The sequence below is a fragment of the Talpa occidentalis genome, unplaced genomic scaffold, assembly GCF_014898055.3.
Source record: "Talpa occidentalis isolate TD23 unplaced genomic scaffold, MPIMG_talOcc4v2.1 talOcc4.2, whole genome shotgun sequence".
In the NCBI taxonomy this organism is placed as follows: Eukaryota; Metazoa; Chordata; class Mammalia; order Eulipotyphla; family Talpidae; genus Talpa; species Talpa occidentalis.
This window is the reverse complement of record NW_023602073.1, coordinates 2,679,955-2,701,073: the sequence shown is the minus strand read 5'-3', so window position 1 is coordinate 2,701,073 and position 21,119 is coordinate 2,679,955. Positions and strand designations below refer to the sequence as shown.

General features: G+C 49.5%; 1 protein-coding gene across 1 annotated transcript in view; it reads right to left on the bottom strand.

The window, feature by feature from the left end:
• Positions 1 to 553: 553 nt before the first annotated feature.
• Positions 554 to 21,119, bottom strand: part of LOC119251620 (zinc finger protein 28 homolog) — a 35,874-nt gene continuing 15,308 nt past the window's right edge. The window contains exons 4-7 of the mRNA XM_054698299.1: positions 20,549 to 20,677; positions 20,206 to 20,298; positions 14,862 to 14,939; positions 554 to 4,812 (exon numbers count right to left, since the gene is read on the bottom strand). Coding sequence (XP_054554274.1) covers positions 4,613 to 4,812; positions 14,862 to 14,939; positions 20,206 to 20,298; positions 20,549 to 20,677 — 500 coding nt within the window. The 3' untranslated portion in view covers positions 554 to 4,612. The remainder of the gene's footprint in view (positions 4,813 to 14,861; positions 14,940 to 20,205; positions 20,299 to 20,548; positions 20,678 to 21,119) is intronic.

The window sequence follows — 21,119 nt, the reverse complement described above, 5'->3', positions numbered from 1 at the left end:
TTTGCAAGGAACCAAAGCCTCCCGGGCCTGTGGGGTCAGTCCCGTTACCCACAGTGATGACCCGGCTTTGGGCAGCACCTGCCGCGTCCTCTCTGCAAGTGCCCCCTCTGTGGGCTGTGGGGGGAGAGGACACCCCTGACCTGCCCTCAGGCTCCTGAGTTTTAGGGGACTTGCTGTCGGGGTCTCCGCTGCCTCAGTTATCTGTTCTGAACAGACCTGCCCCAACAAGGGGCCTGAGCCACAAGGGGTCTCTGTCCTCCCCCCAACCCCCGCCTCTTTTGGTCCTGCCCAGGCTGCAGAGTGATGCCCAGACCCCTGCGGGGATATCCCCGGGGGCAAAAACCTGCCCAAGAGGGCGGCTTCTGCACAGGAGAATCCAGCTCGCCAGGGAGGTCCACGGGAATGTGGAAGGGGAGACCCCAGCAGGCGGCACCTCCGGGCAGCCACCTGCAAGGGAGCAGAATAGCCCCCCCACATGCCGCTGTGGCCCAAGATTCAGTGCAGGACAGGCCCTTGAGAAAAAGCTGGGTCAAGAAGACCGGCCCCCACCCCCCTGAAAGCAGGAGCTGAATCTCCCCTGCCCGGGGCTGCCCCAGGGAGAGGGGGGCTCACAGGGGTCTGCGGGTCCATCTCCCCTGCCTGGAGCCCCGACCTTCCCTGGCTGCTGTCCCCGCAGAGCCTGCCCTGCCCCAAGGGCGGTGCCCCCTGGGGTGCGAGGACCTGCCTGGAGTCTGCTCCTCTCCCTGGAGCAGAGATGTGTGTGGGGACGGAACACCTGACGCCCCCACTATTAGAAATGCCTTCCCGGTTCGTGGGCATCACAGGGCTGGGTGGAGGCTCCTCTGCACTTACCCAGCAATTTCTCTCCCACAAGGTTTTCCAAAAATGCCACAAAGAGCAGCACGTGGAGCCCCCGCGCATCTTCTGGCCAAGACAGAGAGAAGCTGTTTAAACAACGAGGGGAAGGATGGACATTTTCCCAGGTAACAGAAGTCACCGAACAGATCTGAAGACCCGCTGCTCCTCCCCACTGAACGAAGGTTGCCCCGGAGGCCTGGCTGCTGCCTGCGCGGTGGGTGAACTGCAGCGCGCCCTGGGCGAAGCGTCACCGGGCGGGTGGGGCTCAAAGGGCAGACTGAACTTTCAGGGCGCCCCGTCCTGCCCCCAGGGCTCTGATGGAAACTGTTTTTGGGCCACAGATCTTGGAAACAGCGAGAAGGATGGGACCAAGGCCAAACTCGGAAAATGTCTTTCAAAATATTTTAATGGGGCCTCCCTGGTGGCGCAGGCGGTTGAGGGCCGCACCGAGAAGCAATCCGCAGCCGCTGCAGCACGGGTTCAATCCCTGCAGGTCAGGGAGCAACCCACACGGAGAGGCAGACCTCTCCTGTCTCCCCTCAGCAGCGTATTTCAGCCAGTCTGCTGTTCTGTTCCCCACTCTCCGGTGGATCCTCTCACCCCCTGCATCTCTGGCCTGTATCCCAGCTCTTGCATGCATAAAAAAATATTAAAAAAAATCATTTTATGGGGCCTCCCTGGTGGGGCAAGGGGTTGGGATGCAGGCCATGGGGCTGTCCTCGGCCACTGCAGCGCAGGTTGGATCCCGGCCTGGGAGATATACAGGTGTACAGCAGACCTCTCCTGTCTCCCCGCTGCTACCCTCAGCAGTGGATTTCAGGCAGTCTGCCTGTTCTTCTCTCCGCTGTCTCCGGTGAATCCTCTCACCCTCCCACGCATCTGGCCTGTACCCCGGTTCTTATATTACAATAAATAAATCTTTAATAAATGAATGAATGAATGAATGAATGAATGAATAAATAAAAAGGTGGACTGCGGTCCTCACTCTAACTTGACTTCAAAGCTCACCCAACTTTCCTGAGTCTGACGAGCCTCCCAGTGATAAGGCGCACAACACTGTCCCTAACTAAACTAAGAAACCAGTAGTTTTCACTGGCCTTGGGACTCTGCACACAGCAAGCCAACCCTCCTGCTGAGTCCCTGGCTTTGTGCCTTACTCCAGCATTTCAGGGCTCCCCGGGTGGGTGTTGCTCTAACTAGGGACACAGGGGATTTAGAACAGCTCCTCTGCAAGGAACAAATATCCCACCGACATTCTTTCAGTCTAAGGGCACTCGAAAAATGGGCTGCGTCCCTGGTGCAATGTGCTCTCATGTCCCAACCCCAACACTTGCTATTCTACTACTGCTCGGCTTGTGACTAAGCCTACACTCAGTGCTGGCCCCAATGACTTTGCTCCAGGGCAGGGAGGGGGCAGCCCAGACCTGCAACCCTGCCTGCTCTAAACAGGTTCTGCCATCCTGCTTCCTTCCTTCTCAGTCTCCTCTGCAGCTTCTCCTCTCCCTGCTCAGCTCCACCCTCCCTTGGGTGGGGCAGGGAACCTGGAACCTCCCCTTTCCTGGGGACCCCCTGTTACAACTTCACCTGTGACCGAGGGCCCTTAGCCGCTGCTGTACTTCTCATTCTCCTCTTCAAATCTTAACATACACAATCTCCTACTCAAATTTGTTTCTTCTAAGCGAGGGGGAGCGCCTCAAGGTTAAACTCCTCCTCCCAACAAACAGCTCACCCCTCCAAGGGGAACGGCCTGTCCAGATGCCCCCCTCACCTCCTTCCAGAACCACCAACAGGCAGCTCAGGGACGAGTGTCAGGGAGACCCTCTCCCGGGCCCTTGGAGGCAGGGCCAGCTCTACATGCCACTCCAGCAGGGAGCAGCTCCTGAAAATGGACCTCCTCCCTTCAACTCCCCAAGAGATTTTGGGCTGGATAAGGTTGGGGGGGGGGGGATGACGGAGGACAAGAATGGAAAGACTGGAAAGGACGAGCCCCAAGGCCAAATCCTGACTCACACTAGGAGGTGGGGGTCGAGCACATGCACAGGACCCTTACCCAGCTGTGCAGGTCGGGGACCCTCAGGCGCCAGCGCCTTGTCAGGAGGCAGGAAGGGAGCAGGGTCCCTGCTCTAGGGAGTGGGGCACAGGCCTGAGGGGAAGGATGTGGAGACGGGCCCACCCCGGAATCTCTGGTCCCTTTCTAGCGCTGCCTGTTGCCCAACATCCGCAGCAAGCAGCCGCTCCCGGAGGAGCGCGCCTCCCAAGGAGAAAGGGGCTGTGGCAGGGCAGGCTCCGCACAGGCCCGGGGCAGCCGCCCCCCTGCCCGCCCGGGACCACGCAGGAGCCTCTTCTCACCAGCTCTCGCCTCTGCGGGCCGCAGTCTCCTGGCGGTGGCCGGTACCTGCCAGGACGTCTCCAGGGACCTCCCTCAGCGGAGGCCGCTCTCCTCAAGGCCGCCACCTGCACCCGCGCAGGCCTCGCTCAGCAAACCTGCCCCTGCCCTTCCCCTGAGAAACCTGCCCGGTAAACACAAGTAACGACTCCGTCTCGTGGAGGAGCGACCTGGGGAACTCCCGGGGGCTGCTGAAACAGGGTCTGGGGAAACATTTCCCAGAGTGAATCCCAGGATCTCAGGCTCCAAAAACCCCATCACCCCCACTCTATTCCCCGAGACCTACAGGGAAAAAAAGGCAGTTCTGGTAGGATACACGGAGATCTCTCTGGCGCCACCTTGTGCCCAGAACAAAATCACCACCTTTCTGATGGTGGGAAGCCAGGGATCCCCAAACCACCCTCAGATGGTGAGAGGGGCTGGGCCGCGCCTATGGGGTAAGAAGGGAAACCAGGCGTGCAGCAAGACCCCATCACGGAGCGGAGAGCCAGACACAGGACCCAGGGCGTGGACGCGCCATAGCAGCGGGCACTGCACAGGGCGACAGCCAGCGTTTTGGACCTGACAGCCCTGGAACTGAGACCTAGAGCGCAGCATTCAGGGGCGGGATCCACACAGCTGCGGGCACAGCGCCGGGTGAATGCGCTGCAGACACAACACCCAGCTTGAATGACAGCCCCTGTGTTGAGGTGCCCCCCCCCCCACCTTTTCTCAGAGAACCACTGGTGAAAAGGAAGGTCAGCAGTGCAGGTCTCTGGCGCCACCCGGTGACCAGAACAAAGCCACCGACGAGCTGATTCCCTGCTGGAACTGAGTAAAGCCAGAGGGCAGGAACCACCAGGGGCAGAGCCCAGCAACAGGACATCAGCCCCCTGGTGGTGTTTTGGCTCCTGATGCAGGACTCAGTCTGGTGAACAGATGTCAGCAGGTTGACTCTGTGCTGAGGACTCTCCAGGCCAACTATATGGACCTTCAGCATCTGTGCACTTCTGTGATCTGCTGGGGGTGTGGGGGTGTCATTCTAAATCCAATTCCCCCAGATACCAAGGAATGACTATAAAGTTTCTGGGGGCTTAAAAGTCATACATGGATTTTCCACCGCTCGGGATCAGCGCCCCAACCCCATGTTGTTTAAGGGTCAGTCAACTGTAAAAGCAAAACCAATCATGAGAGCTGAAAATACATGTGGTTCTGCTGGCAGGACAATCACAGACACTGCTGCTACAACTGTAATGTGATGCCACCATTAAATAAAAAGCTAAATTTTAGTTAGAATTAGGGAAAATCAAGATGCATTTTACCTCTTCCTGATTCCATACTCCTGTCTGATGGAAGGATCAAGGGCGGAGTTCAGTGAACAGGGAGTATTCAAGGTGGGGAATCCGAGCAGGTTGGAGACCAGCTCCAGCTAGATGTCCTGTCAGGGATCTCAGCAGGAGAGGACGGCCTTGGTGAAGTTTTTCTGAGGGCTGAGGGCAAGTGGAGCCAGGTAGGAGTGAGGAAGACACAGACACCTTCTCTCCAGCAAGTATCTCCTCCTGAGGGTCTCAGCAGGTCTTTCTTTATACCTTAAGGCCGGCGGTGAGATGACATCAGCATAAGCATCAAAGCAGAACAGAGACCATCATTACATATTTCCTCATGAACATACAAAGACCCTCTTGATCTCATACTACAAAAGGACACTCCCTTAATCTGATTAAGAAAATCTACAGGGACAATGACTCCCTTAGGTACAACTCTTTTTCTAACATAATCCATTGTCTAAGACAGTACAATGTTCAGTAACAATCAATCACCCTGTCAAGCCTTCCTAATTTCCGAGTGGACATGAAAGTCCATTGTTATGCTCTATGACTAAAATCAACCCATTCCCTAGTACTCAATTCCTCTAGCCCATTACCAATTACTTCAAAGTGATCAAAAGTAACTCATCAATACTGTTTAGTTCTACAGAAATCTAACCTTCAACTAGAAATACCGAACCGCACACAAGCTGCACACTGTTAACATTTCGCATACACCAGATGTACTGTTGCCAAAAACAGGTACCCCCAGGTTAGGCACAGCTGGTTCAGGGCAGCTTGTTCTCCATAGTTCTCAGGGCCAAAACATTTCTTTCCTAACTATATCTTTAACAATTTTTACTTCTTTTCTGACAGTTTGAGACACAGGGCAAGTTAAGGTTATTAGACAGTTTCGGGGACAGTGCAGGAGGGGACCTCTGAAGAATTCAGGAAGGCTTCAGAAATAAGGACAACTAAGAAAATGTAAATCAATTCCACTGGGAAAAACAAACATCCTAGCACCATTGTTAACACTAGGGGAAAAACAAACATCCTAGCACCACAGATAATCTTGTTAAGGATGGTCCTGGTTTTCTTCAGATGATAAGATGAAGTGTAAAGATGCTCACTGGGAGGGCTAGACCATAAAGTAAAAGCCATAAGCTTAACAGATGGGGAAAGAAAATACTGTTAGATGAGGAATGTAAAATTCCTTGCTTAGTACCCTCTGGGAGTTAACCAATCAGGGAGAGAAAGAGTAAAATTTAAACATAGTGAGGGAAAGTATATATTGCCAACATAATATCCCATACCGGCTCATCTTGGCCCCTCCCAGGACTTTATACCTGGGAGTCTTTCTTCTTTGTCTCTTTTCTTCCTAAATAAACTTTTCTTTGAAAGACAAGATTTGTCTCTCTCTGCTTACTTACTTCAAAAAGTCTGTGAATTCCTTTCTATGGTTTCCCAAGACAAGAACTCCTGGTAAAGTGGCAGCAGTTGTTACACAGGCCAGCATCAAGTTCATGCTTAAGAACAATAAGCCAATTGTCACCTGGGTCCCAATTAGGTTTTCACAGGCCAATGAAAACTAACTTACTTCAGCATTAACCAGGAACAAAGAGGAGACCTTTAGCAGGCTTAGCCATGGAGACTCCCTAGTTGAGATCTTCTTTGGCAAGTGCAAGAACTCCGGTCTCCAGGAAGTACAACTTTCCCTCTTCAGGGGAGCACAGGGACTCCCCACTTCTCGGGGTCTCCCCTAATGTCTGAGAGGCGCAGCCTGCCACAGAGCAGGCTGGGAAGGATGAGACCAAGCGATAGAATAAAGCAGGCTGCCCTCACTTCCTCATGCAAAGAGGAGGATACCAAGGTACAGAAATGCCCGGAAAAACAGGTCCGGAGGGCCATGTCCGAGGCCTCAGTTCCAATGAACTGAGGCAAGAAGTCATTGTAAACAGGTGGGGGACACACTTGGAGGTCACAGGCCAGCTGGTGAGAAGAAGACCTAGGAGAGGTCTGAGGACAGAGCAGGGAGGCTCAGGACAGCTGAGACCAAAGACTGACACAGCTGAGGCAGGTCCACTCCTGCTGGGCTCTTCCCAGGGCTGCTCTTCATAAATGCTCCGGTGCAGTGGCACATGATGAAATGTTACTCAGGCATCAAGAAAGACAAGCTCTTGCCATCTGCGGTAACAAGGGTGGAGCTGGAAGGGTACAGTAGCCCATGGAGTCACAAGGAAGAAGATAAATACCGGATGGTCTCACTGATATGTGGAATATAGAGAAAGCAAAAACAAAAAAAATCAAGAATAAGACAAAACTAGCAAACTGACCACAGAGCCGAGGTCCACAGCAAAGGAAGGAGAGTGAGGGGGGCGAGACAGGAGAGGAAAACACAGTCATGGTCCACGGGTGATGTGGCGGTGGGAGAGCTATGGGGCCTACAAAAAAAAAAAAAAAAAGAAACGCTCTGGTGCCGAGTGAGACCTGGAGGCAGGGCACCTGAGAGCTGAGAGGAGACAAGAGGCTGCCCACACAGAAGAGCCTTCATGACTGATGCCTGAGGGGAAAGTGTGTGCAGGGGCCTGGGTTAGGGGACTGACAGAAAGGATGATGTGGCAGGCGACGAATATTTGAAGACTTCAGTTTGGGAAAATCACAACAGGAAAGCACCATAAAGGGAGGATGTGATCCCAGGTCCACCGGGGGGTGTGGCACTCCATGTATGGTTGGTGTTAAAATTCTAACAAACGCCAACAGCTTGATAGCTGTGATCAGCTCTAGAAGTGAATCAGCCAGACTTTTGAAAGTTCCCGGAAGAATTCCTCCCTCATTCCTTCTCATGTGCCATCCCCCTCATACAAGCTGTTCTCAGAACACAGATAAAGGCCCGTCAGCCAGAGAGGAACCATATTCCAGACATCTCATGTAATGCTTACTTATATCCAGAACCTTCCATGGCTTAGATGTGCCTTTCATCTGTCTCCCCCTGATCCATTTACCCTTGGCATGGACTCCAGGTCAGCTCCTTCCCTCTAGCGCCCATGCTGCCTCCCATCACCTCCAGCGATCCTCTTTTCTCATCCCTTCCCTGCCACTTGCTTCCTCTCTAATGTATATAGTTCTAGCACTTTAGAGCCAGACTGATTCCCAGCTGGTCTTCCCAGATACTCTTTGGTGCCTGAGGAAACCTAAATGTCAAGTTCAGATTCCTTAGCCCAGCACACTGAAGACTGACTGACTTCTCCAGGCTCCCCTGTGAACTCCCATATTCCAGGTGAGCAGTCTCAGAAGACCTAGAAAGAGTGGGTCACAGGTCTTGTTCCCACCAATAATCTCATTAGCTACTGTTCCTGCTGGTCCTTGATGTTGGGGTCACGAGTGATTCACCAGGACCAAGGCAGTCTCAGATAGCCCTTGTCTGATTTCCACCCCTCAGTGTGCTCTGAAAGCATATGAGAACTTGGAGGAATTCTAGACTGAGGACTGCTAAGCGCTCACAGGCTTTGTGGACATAGTCCCTATCAGCTGCTGTTACTAAGGACCCCTTGGCGTTCTTGAAAATTGTCCAGTATGTCCTTCTTCCAAAGCATTGATTGCCAGTGTACACAGGTCAGAGACAATGGGACTTACATACATAGATGTTCTAGGATATAATTCTGGAGTTGAACCCCATCAAATTTGAGCACAAATATGGTTCAAGAAATGAATTAATCTGTAATTCCTTAAGAAGCACTTCTAACATTTTTTAGTGTTTCATTTACAATCATGGCCGAAACGAGAGTTTGGTTGGATCAAAAGAAGACAGAAGTTGAGTAAAATCAGGAAAGAAATGTGTTTCCAGAATTAGGACAATATTTAGAGGAAGTCCAAACACCCACTTCGATATGGTGATCTCAATTTGCACAGCCTTGGTGGGTCACATCCCTGTCGCAGAAGCAGTCACAGGTCAAGTCACCTCACAGGAATTCACCCAGCAGATGTAGACTCAGAGAGTGTTCAAGAGGAAGCCTGAACTTGAATGAATATGACAAAGGACTCTGAATGTTGCGCATCAGTATTTTTGTAGAATGTAGAAGTTTTGGTCACACACGCAGTACAACATCTACCTGGTTGTGACTTAGCCCAAACTCTGTGAAATGACATCTTTGTCATCTGTTGTCTGGAATTCTCGGACAGTCTTCTGGCAGGGGCCCTGGAGCTGCCAAATGTAGAGACGGCCCAGGTATATCTAGGCAGAGGGATCTTCTCTGCTTAGGTGAGATTAAGGTAAACATGGGTTAATAAAGTGGGAGCCTACTACTTGGAATGAGGTGAGTGATTTTTTCTTCATTTCCGTACAAAATTCGACATACTTCGTATATGTGTAATTCATTCTCATGCCAACTACTGCAGTCATGTCATTTTTCATATGGAACCACCCAGACATATCACAACAGGTGCTAAAAAGGCATAGGAGAAAAGCAGCAGGAAGTAAAACTGGAAATTGGTTGTGCCTGTCTCAGTGTGCAGCAGGAGAGGGTGGGGGATATATGGACATGGCAGGACACAGACTTCTCTTTGACCAGTAAACAAAAAAACCTGAATCACTTGTGGTATAATGATGTGTTCTTTTTTTTTTTTTTTTACAGAGGCATTTTTTTGTTTGTTTGTTTGTTTTGTTTTATACATGCACTGCGTATAGTCAGAAGCCAGGGAGGGTGAGAGAATTCACCAGAGCCAGAGCGGAGAGCAGAGCAGGCAGAAGGACCGAAGTACACTGCTGAGGGGAGCAGCAGGCAGCAGGAGAGGTCTGCGCGCCATGTGGGACCCTCCTCCGGTGGCTGGGGAGCAGCTGGGGATCGAACCGGCGCCGCAGAGGCTGCGGGCAGATTCGCAACCCGGCGCTCAACTGCTGCGCCACTGGGGAGGCCCTGCATGCGTTCTTATTAAGCAAGTGTCCCCAAACTATGGTAGCAACACTGATCTACTAGTGCTAGGGGCAAAAGGATGTCCTAAAGCTAATTCCATACAGGCTTTGTGGACCCCACCCCCACCCCAGGCCAAAGCCAAAGACACTGGGAACTCCAAATCCCATCCCCACCAAAGGGAAGGTGGCTGGGACCTGAGAGTGGGGTTAAGCAGCCAGGTTTTGTATAAAGCCAGACACGAAGGCTTTGGGGGGGTTTCCCCATTTTGACTCTCTGCCAGTTCGCAGTGTCCAGCCATTTCTGAGAGTGCCTTTGGGTTTCCAGGTCGGCGGATCGGGTAGGACGTATTAAAGACTTTATCTCCCTATTTTCTCCGAGTTGTACATTCTCCTTATTTCCTTTTACTTCTAAATAGACCTTTTATTAACCTTTTGTGTGTGCCTGTAGTGGAATATTCATAAGTCCCTTGTAAGCGTGTGGGTGAGGAACCACAGCCAGGCAACACATTCAGTATAGGGCCTGCCCTATAACACTAGGAGAAAAAATAATCCCTGGTCTACAAAACAAGAAATGGGCCTAATATGAGAAAAACCAAGATCACAAAGAAATTCCAGATTAGGGAAGGAACGACGAGCTCCTGCATTGGAACTAAAACTTGGGACAGTGGAGTCTTCTATCAAGGGCTGCCTGCCAGGCCACCCCGATGGAAAAAATACATCATCACATTTTACATTTGGGCAGATGGTACTTTGAGCTTTGACTAAGTGCTCACCCTTCCTCACTGCTCAGAACTGCTCTTAGGTGTGGCTACACGATTATAAGATGTGAGAATGTTATGTGTGTGCTGTGATGTTCCCCCTGGCAGCAAAGATTGGTTGCAACTTGATTGTCTAACTGGGTGGGCCAAATGCTGAATGCATGAACATCAGACCAGCTCAGAAAGGCCTGAATACAAAGATCATGGGGAACATGCTACTCATGTCGTCTGACAAGAGTCCCGGCATGGGGCAGATTTCTGAAAAATCAGGAATCTCATTAGCTGACTCCTGCCAGAGTCTCCTCATTTGTTTAGGGCTAGTTTCGACCATTGCTAAAATACGCATTTAAAAGCAAAACTGCAAATACTGATCAATCACTGAATAACCAGTTTGATGGCAAATGGCAGTGCGTGATACAAATATTACATTTTTCATAAGTAGTTTTCTGCCAATGGCAGCAAAATTCAACATTTGGCCTTACTTGAACAAGTGACAAAACTTCTGGGAACAAAAGGCTGTAAACATCCCTGGGCCAAGTCTGAGACAGGGCAAGCTAGGGTTATTAGGCAGTTTTAGGGACAGTGCAGGAGGGGACCTCTGAAGAATTTAGGGAGGCTTCAGAGATAAGGACAAGCAAGGAAATGAAACCAATTCCACTGGGAAAAACAAACATCCTAGCACCACAGATAATCTTGTTAAGGATGGTCCTGGTTTTCTTCAGATGATAAGATAAAGTGTAAAGATGCTCACCTGGAGGGCTACACCATAAAGATAGATGTAACAAATGGGGAAAGACAGACCTGTTAGATAAGGAATGTGAAGATCTCCCACTCAGTAGTAAATTAAGTGAGACAGCTGAGACCTGACAATCACAAAGAGACTGGTAGAGCTTTAGAATAATCAGGGAAAGAAAGTATATATTTCCTGAGACACACTTTGGCTTCCTTGCCCCTCCCAGGCCTGGTTCCCTGGCCTGGGAGTTCCACTTTATTTCTGCTCCTTTTCTCCTCAATAAACTTTTTCTTCTTCTAAACAAACCTGCCTTTACTAGCTTGCTTGCCTGAGCGTCTGCGAAGTTCCTGCTGCAGCTTTGTGAGACACCAACCCGTGGGGGGTCTAGCAGCTGGGGCTCAGCGCTGCCCTGCAGCCTGAAATCTGTTCCTGGCTGGGAGACTAGGCCTGACAATTCTGGTATCAAGTCTTTTCGTGTGGCTATGTGGCCATTTAAGGCAAGGTCTAACTGGAGGAAAGTCTTTTACTTTACAGTTAAAGATAACAATTGAATGTCAGAGGTGAGCCAAGCTCCAGGTAGAAGAAAACTCTTGGTAAGCCAGAAGGCACCATAGTCAACTCCTGCTAATTCATTCCTGTTTATTTGGAGCTAATTGGCATGGAAGCTGTCAGAGTACACATTCGAGAATAAATCGACAGCAGTTTTGTGACTGGCTGAGCTAGCTATAACCATCTTTGGCCATGACTCTGATAAAATGTTGGTAACTCCTTCCAACTGCAACCAACCATCAGTAATCTTACAGAGAAAGGAATTTTCCCTTAGTCTTAAAGTTTGACAGGGAAACTAGGCTGCCTAGATAAGTAGAAGAGTAATAGGCAGAAAACTCATTTACTGCAGGTTGCAGTGAGCCCTTATCACAGCTGCTCCACAGGGTAGGAGGGCAGCCCCCTACAGAGTCCGCAGTTAGTGCTTTTCTGCCCAGGAGAAGGACAGAGGCCCAAATCCTTCTAGGGAGGCAAACGGGTTTCATAGAGAGCAAAGGCTTTGGAGTCCATTTTGCTGAATATCTATGGACTTTCGGCAAGCTGCTCTTCCTTCAAGTCTCAATTTTCTCACGTATAAAATGGGACCAGCAATACCCACTGCTGAGCGTGGTTTACAGATGAATGAAATCACAGATCTACAACACTGCGCACAGTAGAAAAATCAAGAAATGTTGGCGCACAGGGGGTTCCTCAATGGCTCTCTGCAGATAAAGTGTTTGGGAGGAGCTGTCTTGAGTTAGAGAGGGCCAAGGCTGCCCCTGAAGTGTCCAGATACACCTGACACAGGTAATGAAGGCCAGGCAACTAAGGAATGTGGCTGGACTCTGCAATACCTCTCCCATCGTGGAGAGACTGACAGTGATTGCAGACTCTCCAGAAGAAAGCTCAGAGAATCCAAACTTCCCAAGTAAGCCCAGCGCATTTCCAAACACTGGACACCAGTGGATACCAGAACATCAGACTTACACCCTCTTTCAGGATTGGGAATTTGGGATCCCTGTGAAAGCAACCAGTGGCATCAGCCACATGTTCAGTACTAGAAGCAGCCCCACGTGGCAGAAAGTAAACCAGGGAACGGCAGAACTAGATGTGAAAACATGTAAGTGCTGCCTCTATCCCACAGGTTCCTTGCTACATCTTAAACAAAGCCGAAAGGCGCTGGATTATCACCAGGAGTTCTTCCCTGGTCAGTCAGTGCATGTGCCCAGACACCTAAGGGCGCTATTGACCATCTGGGCTGAAACAAAGCCTTCCGCAGAGTGCCGTCGAGGGCTTAAGATGACCGTTTCCTATTGTGTCTCCCAGTCGAGGCTTTGCAAGTGGTAAGACTGGGACCAACGGAGCACTAACGTGTATCCCAAGTGCACTTGCAGCGAGTTTTGTATTAAAAAGTCAACTATCTGGGGCTTTATTCCTCCCATTTCTTCATCTACCTACGACACGCGCTGCAGCAGATAAAACTGGAATAAACTCACTAAAATATTTTTCATGCTTCTCTAAAAGTCGATTTTCTTTCTATATACCCCAGCCTCAAATGAGAATTTTTGTTTCAGACATGGAGCTCAGAGGCCTCGTGGGAGAAACCTCCCAAGTATCATGGCTAAATGGAGAAACCTAAAATGAAAATCCCAGGAATATCCCAACTTACATTACCAACAATTTAGAAAAATGAAAAGCATAGAGTCACTGGTTTGCCTCCCTATTCAATCACAGCCTCGTAGGCCAGCTAGAAAAAAACTTGTTTCCACTCAGAAGGCAATTTAGGACAACCTGAACCAATACAGACCCTGGCATGGCCTCTGCTCAAATTACGGGGAGACTTTCATTCTATCAGATGTGGTTTTGAACTGACAGTTGCCAAAGCAACTAGCCAACGGGGAGCCAAGAGGGGAGCCAAGAGGGGAGCGCAGGTCATTGTGATCCCGCAGTCTGATTTCGGGGCCTCTCCTGGTGGCGCAGACTGTTGAGCATCGCGCTTGAGGCTGTCCGCAGCCTCTACAACGCCAGTTCGATCCCGGCCGGACTGCGAGGGTCTCACAAGGTGCGGCAGAACCCTCCTGTTGTGCCCGCTGCTCCCCTCAGCAATGTATTTCGTCAGTCTGCCAGTTTGATTCCCCGTCTGGCTCTGGGGGATCCTCTCACCCTCCCGCACATCTGGCCTGTACCCTGGTTCTTGAATAAATAAATCTTTGAAAAAAAAAATAAAGTGAAGATTTGCACCCAGGAAGCCGCCTGATCCACTTTCTTCCAAAAAACGTTTGAATTTACCCGAGTGGAAAAGAAGCGTGAACAGAGGGACTTTGCCTCCTGCCCTTCGTGACCTAATCATGTGGAGGGTTTATCTCCTCATTTTTTGTTTATACATACCAGAACTGGGGTACAGGCCAGAGGTGTGGGGGGTGAGAGGATTCACCAGAGAGAGTGGGGAGCAGCACAGGAGGATCTACTGAAACACTGCTGAGGGGAGCAGCGGGGAGACAGGAGGGGTCTGCTGCCCCCAGTGGCAGCTCCCTGGCTCGGACCGAACTCGCACTGCAGAGACTGCAGACAGCCTCACAGAGCAGCGTCTGACCCTTGCTCCCCAGGGAGGCCCTGTGGCCTCCTTCCTAAAGATCCTCTCTGGAGGTTAGTGGCTGGGGGCCCCGGGTTAGATCCTCATCACCTGCCCCCAGAGCATACGGTGGGGTAGAGAGACCGGCTCCCCTTCCTTTGGGGCCACCATTCAGGCCCGGTTGGGGGCAGGGTGCTCTCCTGCCAGCCAGACAGGGGCGGGGAGGGGGCGATGGCCGTGGACTATGTCACCCCGCGGTCCCCGGCGCATGAGACCCTGGGCAACCCCCGTGTCCAGTGGCGCGAGGGAACAACGCCCCGGGGTAGAAAAGGGAGGACCGCGAACCTGGGAGGAGGTGCCGCCAGCTTGGACAGGCGCGCGGGAAATAATCTTCTAAAAAAATTCCCTCATTTTATAAAACTGGGGTGTAGACCAGAGGTTCGGGGTGAGAGGATTTACCAGATACTGAGTGTGGCGACAAACAGGCAGAACCACTGAAATGCCTGGCTAACGGGAGCAGCGGGTGACACAGGAGAGGCCTGCTGCGGCCATATGTGGGGCGGCTCCCTAGCTGGGGTGAAACCCTCCCCAGAGCAGGCAATAGCGCTGAGACTTAACCCCGAGGACAACAGGGAGGCCCCGAAAAACCTTCATCATGAAAAGTAGGTAAAGACACCTGCAGACCTCAACCTACAGCCGATAGCACACAGTTCAACTTTTCCTTTTAGAGGACATTTTGGAGGTGAGCAATTCCAGCATCGGGCGGCACCACAAGGCTTAGGGTACTGGACAAAACCTGACGACTAAGTTAGATAACCCAGAGAGATCACTTACCCACGCAACATGCGGTATGCCCTGCAGAGAGACAGCTACCGTGGACATGAATGGCATTGCCAGGAACTGAAGAGGATACTAGAAGCAACAGGAACAGGAACAGCGACATCATCACTGCATGAACTTGGGAGAAGAGTGCACCAGGTAACGCCACGCAATTAGGAGTGAAAATGTATGTCAGTTCCCATTGCTCTCAGCTGAATGATGTGGTTGAGCTCACAAGTTTGAATATTTTTTAAAAGATTTTTATTTATTCAAGCATACAAGAACCGGGGTACAGGCCAGATGTGTGGGAGGGTGAGAGGATGCACCAGAGACAGACGGGGAACAGAACAGGCAGACTGACCGAAATACACTGTTGAAATACATGCAGCGGATGAGACAGGAGAGGTCTGCCGCACCATGGGGCTGCTCCTGGCCGGCCAGGGAATCAAACTCGCACCGCAAAGGCCACGGACAGCTTCACAGCGCTGCGCTCAACCACCTGCGCCACCAGAGGAGGGCTGCCTGTCCACTCTTGACATTCATAGCATTTCCATCCAGTGTGGATTCTGTCATGCCTAGTGAGGGCTGCCTTCCTGAAAAGTTTTCCCACATTCTTAACAATCACAGGGACTTTCTCCAGTGACTTCTCTGATGTCCAGTGAGAGAGTGCTTACTGGAAAAAGTTTTCCCACACTCTTGACACTCAAAAGGCTTCTCTCTCCAGTGTGACTTCTCTAATGTTTACTGAGGGATGATTGCTGGCGGAAAGTTTTCCCACACTCGACACTCAGGATTTCTCTCGAGTATAAATTCTCTGATGTGTAATGAGGTGTGGTTTACTAGAAAAAGCTTTCCCACACTCTTCACAATCACAGGGTTTCTCTCCAGTGTGACTTCTCTTATGACTAATGAGGTGTGACTTAACGGGAAAAAGCTTTCCCACGCCCTTCGCAATCAAAGCGTTTCTCACTAGTGTGACGTCTCTGATGTTCAGTGAGGGATGATTTCCGGTGGAAAGTCTTCCTGCACTCTTGACATTCATAAGGCTTCCCGCCAGTGTGACTTCTCTTATGTTTCCTGAGGGATGATTTCCACTGGAAAGTCTTCCTACACTCTTGACATTCATAAGGATTGTTCTCTCCAGTGTGAATTTTCTGATGCTCACTGAGGTAAGACTTACTGGAAAAAGCTTTCCCACACCCTTGACATACATAGGGTTTCTCTCCAGTGTGACTTCTCTGATGGTGACTGAGGGATGACTTTAGAGTAAAAGCTTTCCCACACTCTTCACAATCATAGGGTTTCTCTCCAGTGTGACTTCTCTGATGTCTAATGAGGTGTGCCTTAGTAGAAAAAGCTTTCCCACACTCTTCACAATCATAGCATTTCTCACCAGTGTGAAGTCTCCGATGTTCAGTGAGGAATGATTTCAAGTGGAAAGTCTTCCTGCACACTTGACACTCATAAGGCTTCTCTCCAGTGTGAATTCTCTGATGGTTACTGAGGGATGATTTCCACTGGAAAGTCATCCTACACTCTTGACATTCATAAGGCTTCTCTCCAGTGTGACTTCTCTGATGGATACTGAGGGATAATTTCCAGTGGAAAGTCTTCCTACACTCTTGACATTCATAAGGCTTCTCTCCACTGTGAATTTTCTGATGTTCACTGAGGTAAGACTTACTGGAAAAAGCTTTCCCACACCCTTCACATTTATAGGGTTTCTCTTGAGTGTGACTTTTCTGATGGTGAATGAGGGATGATTTCCAGGAGAAAGTCTTCCCGCACTCTTGACATTCAAAAGGCTTCTTTCCACTGTGAATTCTCTGATGCTCACTGAGGTAAGATTTACTGGAAAAAACTTTCCCACACACATCACATTCATAGCGTTTCTCTCCAATGTGAGTCCTCTCATGTAGAAGAAGAACCGACTCACTGGAGAACACTTTCCTGCACGCCGGACATTCATACAGTTTTTCCCTTGTATGAGTTTTCTGATGGACACTAAAAACAGATTTGTGCCTGAAAGTTTTCTTACATACCGGACACGGGTAGCGCTTCACTCCCGTTTGAGATTGTGGATGTACAGTGAGGGCAGTCTTCCATGAGAAAGTTTTCACATGATCGTTAGAGCCAAACAACTTCACTGCAGTGAGATTTCTCTGGTGTCCTCTCTGTGAGGAATTCTCAGAGGTGCCCCCACACTCATCAGGTTGATCGTCTCCTTGTGATTTCTGATGTTCAGTCAGAACAGAGGTTTTAGAGGTCGCTTCACCATATCTCTTATATCCAAAATTATTCTGTCCTAACTGGGTACTCTCATGCGGATAGGTGTGAAATGTGCTGCTGAGACTGGCCCCACTTTCATAACATTCCTGCTGCTCGTGTTCAACATACCTAGGAGGATTCAAATGCTCTGGACTCATCTCCGCAGCTCTCCCCTTTTCATTACAACTGCAGGGAGTATGTCCTCCTTGGGTTCTGTCTCGGACATCGAAAGGTGCCTCATCACGGGTGTCCCTGCACTCATTGCATTTACGGGCAGCCCCTTCCGGAAGGGCTCCTCTAGGTGAAAATATTGTTTCTTCGCTCAAGACTTTTCCTTGTTCACGAAATTCAAAAGGCTGTTCAAAGTTCTGAATCACCTGGTGACTAAGGTGCTCAGGATACTTAATGGGTTCCCTCATTCTACTAAAGACCTCCTCGTTCTCTCCAGCATGCTCTTCATGAGGCTCACCAGGGATCATCATGGTCCCATGTATAGTAAACTTCTCAGGCATCATTGCTGAATTGTTTCCATTTTTGATACTATGGTTCAAACAATGAATTGAGTCCAAATTGCTTTTTTCCATTAAGTCAGTTCTCTCGTTGGATGGTATTTTGCTGCTGGCGGTAAGAACTTGCCACACATGTCTGCCCTGATTTGCAGGGCTATCTTGAGTCAGGTGATCCCCAGTATGGACATCTAAAGTGAGAAAAAATTGACCATGTCTCTAAAAAGGAAGCATTTTGAGTGAATACTACTAACGGCACTAAAGCTCCTATATTACAACACAATTTACATGTATTGATTCTCCGATTCATGCTTTTTGCCCATAGCAACTTATGGGGAGAATAGATTTCTTGGTATTTTGTATTTTAGCATAGAAGTTCTGGGGTGTAGGCCAGAGGTGCACGATTGGCGGTGTTGTAGGGGAGCATGGAGACAGTGTGTGGAACAGAACAGGCGGACTGGCTGAAATAGATGGATGAAGGGAGCAGCGAGTGAGACAGGAGAGGTCTGCTGTGCCAAAGTGGGTGAGCTCCTTCACTGTGGATCAAACTTAGACCATAATAGTGAGAGACAAGAGACTTAATCCCTACGCCTCCAGGGAGGCCCCAATTAACAGATTTTCTAATGCCAAACCAGGATAACAAAGCAGTAAAACTAATTTCACCATGGTTTTATAAAATCATAAATATTTGGTAAAAACAGTCCTTTATCTAGAGTTGTCTGTTTCAACCAGAAGAATTTAACCCAACATAGATCCTACATACTTTCTTTCTTAGACTGACCCTGTGCAGCTTTTGCAGGAACTTTCTGAATAACCAAGCCCTGCAGAGGCCATGGCTTTTCCGGAAACCTGTGGACTGAGTGACCCAGTCATTGCCCAGGCACTTTAAGCAAGAGGCCTCCTGAGACACAAGGAATCTGCTTCTCCATTTCCGTAGTTTTTCTTTCCACCCCGGCCCTGGCCACGACACCTGCAGAGGTTCTCAGAGGCATGCGCTTCCCTCCACGGCAGAGACCTGTCAGTTCTTATTTAAATATCATATCACATAAGGCTCAGAATCCTAACACATGCAGCAAACTCTGCTCATCATTGAGTCCCACGTTCCCTGCTGAGTGACAGGAAAAAAGTTCTGTAACCAGCCTGTGGCTATCAGTGTTAAAGGCTTTTCCCACATGCTTCTGAGAGCAACAACCTGGTATTCTCACCGCACTGCTTGGAACCTACGTTCCTACTTTGTTCATAGTAACTCCAGTTTTTATGTCGTGTGTGACTCTCAGCTACATCACACTGTCGTTGATTCCTTTACTTTCCTCCCAACAATGCCACGAGAAGGTGGAATTGCACAGGTCACACTGCTCCCCAAGTTATGAGCTCCGAACCTCAAACTCTTGGTGCCATGGCTTTAGAAACCACCACCTCAGGTTCCCCTTCCCATGTCACAGAACATCCCTTCCAATGATGAACAATTTCTGGGTCCTCCTCAACCTCACAATGCCTATGTGGGCGGTCACAAGGCTTGCCCCTGAAACACTACTCATGTTCTAAATAACTCTCCAGTCAACACCCCGCTATCCCTTTTGAGTTGGTCACGTGCAAAGTGACATCTCCAATAGCAATACACAGCCTCTAGCCCAGACTGCAGAGGGAACTATAGATATGACATGTCAGTGCAAGCCATTCACCTCACCTGAGCTCTGAAAGAAAAGAATTAATCTCTATAATGATGCGTGTGGAGCACAAACACAAACACATCCTCCTCCACTTTGTTTCACTCATGCTGGTCAAACACCCTCTGTGGCATTACCTCTCTATCAATAAATGTATTTATTATATATTCTTTCCTCACACAGTGTATAACTTCAGAAAGCAAAGATCATTTCTGTGAGCACTGTTGCTCTCCCCTCTCATAGAAAATTTCCCACTGGCTAAACTTCCCATGAACACACAGAAATAAAAAAATTCCTGAACAGGTACCTAAAGAAAACAGTCTGTGAGAATACACTAAAAGAGAGAATACAGAAACGTGATTAATGCAGAATAATCCCCACAGTATCAGGGACTGCATAATGGTTTAAGAGCATAGACAACCACCATTAAAACAGCAGGAGAAAATCGATGAGAGCAATATTTAGGAACTGAATAAAGAATCAGTTTGAGGGCCTCCCCGGTGGCGCAGAGGTTGAGCACTGGGTTGCGAAGCTGCCCGCAGCCTCTGCAGCGCCGGTTCGATCCCCGGCTGCTCCCCGGCCACCGGAGGAGGGTCCCACGTGGCGCGCAGACCTCTCCTGCCGCCCGCTGCTCCCCTGAGCAGTGTACTTCGGTCCTTCTGCCTGCTCTGCTCCCCACTGCGGCTCTGGTGAGTTCTCTCGCCCTCCCGCGCTTTTGACTGACTGTACCCCATGCTTGTATAAATAAATAAATAAATCTTTAAAAAAAAAAAAGAAAGAAAGAAAAAAGAATCAGTTTGATATATGCAGACACACTGACCAAGGTTCGACAATGGAAAAGCACCTCAGTGTGGCCAATATCACTGGCCACACTGCCAGCCTCCTCAAAGCCTCCCGGCCTGGCAAGCACTAACTAACCTGAGAGGGCCTGGTTTGGGGGATCGTCCACAGTCCACGGCTGTACTCCCTGCCCCGACCTGATGCTCTCCTCAGGATCGGTAACACAATGCCCTGTGACGAGAAACAGTGTGGTCTTCGATCAACTTGAGTCTTTGAAAACTAACAAATGCAGTGTGAAGAGCTGTGCAAAAGAGGCCAATCTGAATCTTTCCTAATAAAAACAAAAAACAAAAACCGAAACACCCACAATGTACACTGCCTGCATGTTCAACCTCACCAGCACTCATTTTCATAAGGAAGTGCACACTTATCGGTGCAGAAGACAGCATTGCACTAGGGTGTTACACTGGCGCTTCCTCACCTAGGGACACCAGGTGACTGCAGGTCTCCAGCATCACATCCCAGTACAGGGTCCTCTGAGCTTCACTCAGGTAGCGCCACTCCTCCCATGTGAAGTTCACAGCCACGTCTTCAAATGACACCGTCCCTTCTGGGGAAATATTTCTCATCTCAGGGCCGGCAGCCTGGTTCAGACAGAGCAAGTGTAAACATCTTATTTTGTGGGTCTTTGGTCCTGTATAGGATGTACAGAATTCGCAGTTGAAAGAGCCTCGCATCTACATTCACCTGTTCGGTCCTTAAAGCAGAACTATAGCTTACCTTATCAATTTGAAAGTCTGTATGATTCTAAGAAAAAAAGGATCAATAAAATTTGCTTGTTGAGGAACTGATAAACTGGTTGGCAGGTGTAACAGACACACATCCGGAATCATGTGCTAAAGGAGCTTCAAAACAAATGAAAAGCATGTACAAGTTTGTGCCAATGTTTTACTCCTGTAACCTCAAAGCCTGGGATCTCCTACTCACAGTTAACAAAAACTGAACCCGAAACCAGAATGTTCAAACAATGAAGGGGGAAAAAGCACAGGTAA